Source organism: Coregonus lavaretus (assembly GCF_964263955.1).
Source record: "Coregonus lavaretus genome assembly, contig: HAP1_SCAFFOLD_320, whole genome shotgun sequence".
In the NCBI taxonomy this organism is placed as follows: Eukaryota; Metazoa; Chordata; class Actinopteri; order Salmoniformes; family Salmonidae; genus Coregonus; species Coregonus lavaretus.
The window spans coordinates 441,490-446,489 of NW_028159255.1; the positions used below are offsets into that span (position 1 = coordinate 441,490).

At 48.2% G+C, this 5,000-nt stretch overlaps 1 protein-coding gene across 2 annotated transcripts in view; it reads left to right on the top strand.

Annotated features, from left to right (window-relative positions):
* The window catches only part of rhpn2 (rhophilin, Rho GTPase binding protein 2), a 75,277-nt gene that overhangs the window by 10,631 nt on the left and 59,646 nt on the right, over positions 1 to 5,000 (top strand). For both annotated transcript variants that reach the window (XM_084197385.1, XM_084197386.1), the window contains exon 2: positions 4,882 to 4,997. In XM_084197385.1, the coding sequence (XP_084053511.1) occupies positions 4,882 to 4,997 (116 nt within the window). The remainder of the gene's footprint in view (positions 1 to 4,881; positions 4,998 to 5,000) is intronic.

Below are 5,000 nucleotides of genomic sequence, written 5' to 3' on the forward strand. Positions count from 1 at the left end.
TTCAGCCCTATGACCTCACCATGTTTTAATGCTATGGGATACACCCACTGTGTTGGGCACATAGAGATCCTATAACCTCACCATGTTTAATGCTATGGGATACACCCACTGTGTTGGGCACATAGAGATCCTATAACCTCATCATGTTTAATGCTATGGGATACACCCACTGTGTTGGGTACATAGAGATCCTATAACCTCACCATGTTTAATCCTGTGGGATACACCCACTGTGTTGGGTACATAGAGATCCTATAACCTCACCATGTTTAATCCTGTGGGATACACCCACTGTGTTAGGGACATAGAGATCATATGACCTCACCATGTTTAATCCTGTGGGATACACCCACTGTGTTGGGCACATAGAGATCCTATAACCTCATCATGTTTAATCCTGTGGGATACACCCACTGTGTTGGGCACATAGAGATCCTATAACCTCATCATGTTTAATCCTGTGGGATACACCCACTGTGTTGGGCACATAGAGATCCTATAACCTCATCATGTTTAATGCTATGGGATACACCCACTGTGTTGGGCACATAGAGATCCTATAACCTCATCATGTTTAATCCTGTGGGATACACCCACTGTGTTGGGTACATAGAGATCCTATAACCTCACCATGTTAGGATATTACATTACATTACATTTTAGACGCTACACCCACTGTGCATAGAGATCCTATAACCTCACCATGTATAATCCTGTGGGATACACCCACTGTGTTGGGCACATAGAGATCCTATAACCTCATCATGTTTAATCCTGTGGGATACACCCACTGTGTTGGGTACATAGAGATCCTATAACCTCACCATGTTTAATGCTATAGGATATTACATTACATTTTAGACGCTACACCCACTGTACATAGAGATCCTATAACTCAGTGTTCTATTTCATTCTGTGGTTATGCATCTGTAGGGGTCATCATATTGCTGAGCAGAACTATGTGTTGCTAAGCTGACTTGTGGTGACACTGTGTACACGACACACCTCTCTCATACAGCCAGCTCTGATACTGGCTGGGGACACAGAAACATTTCTTTCTAACCTCGTAGACTGACTCTTATTCAATGGACCTCTACGACTCATAGAAATGAACGTAATGTTACTGTGTCCTTGTCTATCTGTGTGTGTTGACATAGTTAGGTCTGGCAGCCTGTTGCTCTGATACTAGAATAACAGGTAGTTAGGTCTGGCAGCCTGTTGCTCTGACACCAGAAGAACAGGTAGTTAGGTCTGGCAGCCTGTTGCTCTGACACCAGAAGAACAGGTAGTTAGGTCTGGCAGCCTGTTGCTCTGACACCAGAAGAACAGGTAGTTAGGTCTGGCAGCCTGTTGCTCTGACACCAGAAGAACAGGTAGTTAGGTCTGGCAGCCTGTTGCTCTGACACCAGAAGAACAGGTAGTTAGGTCTGGCAGCCTGTTGCTCTGACACCAGAAGAACAGGTAGTTAGGTCTGGCAGCCTGTTGCTCTGACACCAGAAGAACAGGTAGTTAGGTCTGGCAGCCTGTTGCTCTGACACCAGAAGAACAGGTAGTTAGGTCTGGCAGCCTGTTGCTCTGACACCAGAAGAACAGGTAGTTAGGTCTGGCAGCCTGTTGCTCTGACACCAGAAGAACAGGTAGTTAGGTCTGGCAGCCTGTTGCTCTGACACCAGAAGAACAGGTAGTTAGGTCTGGCAGCCTGTTGCTCTGACACCAGAAGAACAGGTAGTGAGTTCTGAAGTCCATTTGGGTTTAAGTCCAGAGGGGGCAAAACCACATGGGACTGTCAACCTCGTCCTTAATTACAGCTTGTTGTGAGGTTCTGGTCGTATCATCAAGACATACAACATCATCAAAGTCAGCTTGGAGTCTGACCTGGGGAGTCTGACCTGGGGAGTCTGACCTGGGGAGTCTGACCTGGGGAGCCTGACCTGGGGAGCCTGACCTGGGGAGTCTGACCTGGGGAGTCTGACCTGGGGAGTCTGACCTGGGGAGTCTGACCTGGGGAGTCTGACCTGGGGAGCCTGACCTGGGGAGCCTGACCTGGGGAGTCTGACCTGGGGAGCCTGACCTGGGGAGTCTGACCTGGGGAGCCTGACCTGGGGAGTCTGACCTGGGGAGTCTGACCTGGGGAGTCTGACCTGGGGAGTCTGACCTGGGGAGTCTGACCTGGGGAGTCTGACCTGGGGAGTCTGACCTGGGGAGTCTGACCTGGGGAGCCTGACCTGGGGAGCCTGACCTGGGGAGCCTGACCTGGGGAGCCTGACCTGGGGAGCCTGACCTGGGGAGTCTGACCTGGGGAGTCTGACCTGGGGAGTCTGACCTGGGGAGTCTGACCTGGGGAGTCTGACCTGGGGAGTCTGACCTGGGGAGCCTGACCTGGGGAGTCTGACCTGGGGAGTCTGACCTGGGGAGTCTGACCTGGGGAGCCAGACCTGGGGAGTCTGACCTGGGGAGTCTGACCTGGTCACCTACAGTGGGGGGAAAAAAGTATTTAGTCAGCCACCAATTGTGCAAGTTCTCCCACTTAAAAAGATGAGAGAGGCCTGTAATTTTCATCATAGGTACACGTCAACTATGACAGACAAAATGAGAATTTTTTTTCCAGAAAATCACATTGTAGGATTTTTAATGAATTTATTTGCAAATTATGGTGGAAAATAAGTATTTGGTCAATAACAAAAGTTTCTCAATACTTTGTTATATACCCTTTGTTGGCAATGACACAGGTCAAACATTTTCTGTAAGTCTTCAAAAGGTTTCACACACTGTTTCACACACTGCTCTCGCTGGGCAACACGGACTTTCAACTCCCTCCAAAGATTTTCTATGGGGTTGAGATCTGGAGACTGGCTAGGCCACTCCAGGACCTTGAAATGCTTCTTACGAAGCCACTCCTTCGTTGCCCGGGTGGTGTGTTTGGGATCATTGTCATGCTGAAAGTCCCAGCCACGTTTCATCTTCAATGCCCTTGCTGATGGAAGGAGGTTTTCACTCAAAATCTCACGATACATGGCCCAATTCATTATTTCCTTTACACGGATCAGTCGTCCTGGTCCCTTTGCAGAAAAACAGCCCCAAAGCATGATGTTTCCACCCCCATGCTTCACAGTAGGTATGGTGTTCTTTGGATGCAACTCAGCATTCTTTGTCCTCCAAACACGACGAGTTGAGTTTTTACCAAAAAGTTCTATTTTGGTTTCATCTGACCATATGACATTCTCCCAATCCTCTTCTGGATCATCCAAATGCACACTAGCAAACTTCAGACGGGCCTGGACATGTACTGGCTTAAGCAGGGGGACACGTCTGGGTCTGCAGGATTTGAGTCCCTGGCGGCGTAGTGTGTTACTGATGGTAGGCTTTGTTACTTTGGTCCCAGCTCTCTGCAGGTCATTCACTAGGTCCCCCTGTGTGGTTCTGGGATTTTTGCTCACCGTTCTTGTGATCATTTTGACCCCACGGGGTGAGATCTTGCGTGGAGCCCCAGATCGAGGGAGATTATCAGTGGTCTTGTATGTCTTCCATTTCCTAATAATTGCTCCCACAGTTGATTTCTTCAAACCAAGCTGCTTACCTATTGCAGATTCAGTCTTCCCAGCCTGGTGCAGGTCTACAATTTTGTTTCTGGTGTCCTTTGACAGCTCTTTGGTCTTGGCCATAGTGGAGTTTGGAGTGTGACTGTTTGAGGTTGTGGACAGGTGTCTTTTATACTGATAACAAGTTCAAACAGGTGCCATTAATACAGGTAACGAGTGGAGGACAGAGGAGCCTCTTAAAGAAGAAGTTACAGGTCTGTGAGAGCCAGAAATCTTGCTTGTTTGTAGGTGACCAAATACTTATTTTCCACCATAATTAGCAAATAAATTCATTAAAAATCCTACAATGTGATTTTCTGGATTTTTTTTTCTTCTCAATTTGTCTGTCATAGTTGACGTGTACCTATGATGAAAATTACAGGCCTCTCTCATCTTTTTAAGTGGGAGAACTTGCACAATTGGTGGATGACTAAATACTTTTTTCCCCCACTGTATCTAGTACAGTACAGCTCCCTCAACGAATGTCTTTCCTGGGTTTTTTGTATTGCATCCCATGAACTGTACAGTCAATAAGGTCTCTCACCCTGACTAACCCTGTCGTAGCCGGCCGCGACCGGGAGACCCACGGGGCGGCGCACAATTGGCCCAGCGTCGTCCAGGGTAGGGGAGGGAATGGCCGGCAGGGATGTAGCTCAGTTGGTAGAGCATGGCGTTTGCAACGCCAGGGTTGTGGGTTCGCTTCCCACGGGGGGCCAGTATAAAAAAATAAATAATGTATGCACTCACTAACTGTAAGTGGCTCTGGATAAGAGCGTCTGCTAAATGACTAAAATGTAATGTAAATGTAAATGACACTAGTCCAGTCTCTGAGGACAGATCCTAACGGTCTCTGTTCTCTTCCTGTCTGTTCTGTAGGGATGGAACCCACTATGACACTAGTCCAGTCTCTGAGTACAGATCCTAACGCTCTCTGTTCTCTTCCTGTCTGTTCTGTAGGGATGGAACCCGCATAATGATGTAAATGACACTAGTCCAGTCTCTGAGGACAGATCCTAACGGTCTCCGTTCTCTTCCTGTCTGTTCTGTAGGGATGGAACCCACTATGACACTAGTCCAGTCTCTGAGGACAGATCCTAACGGTCTCTGAGGACAGATCCTAACGGTCTCTGAGGACAGATCCTAACGGTCTCTGAGGACAGATCCTAACGGTCTCTGAGGACAGATCCTAACGGTCTCTGTTCTCTTCCTGTCTGTTCTGTAGGGATGGAACCCACTATGACACTAGTCCAGTCTCTGAGGACAGATCCTAACGGTCTCCGTTCTCTTCCTGTCTGTTCTGTAGGGATGGAACCCGTTAGCCCTGACAGGACGCTCCAAGCTGCAGAATGAGAGAGCCAGTCTCAACCAGCAGATCATTAGACAGATGAGGATGAGGGCCGGGGCAGAGAACCTTCTACGGTA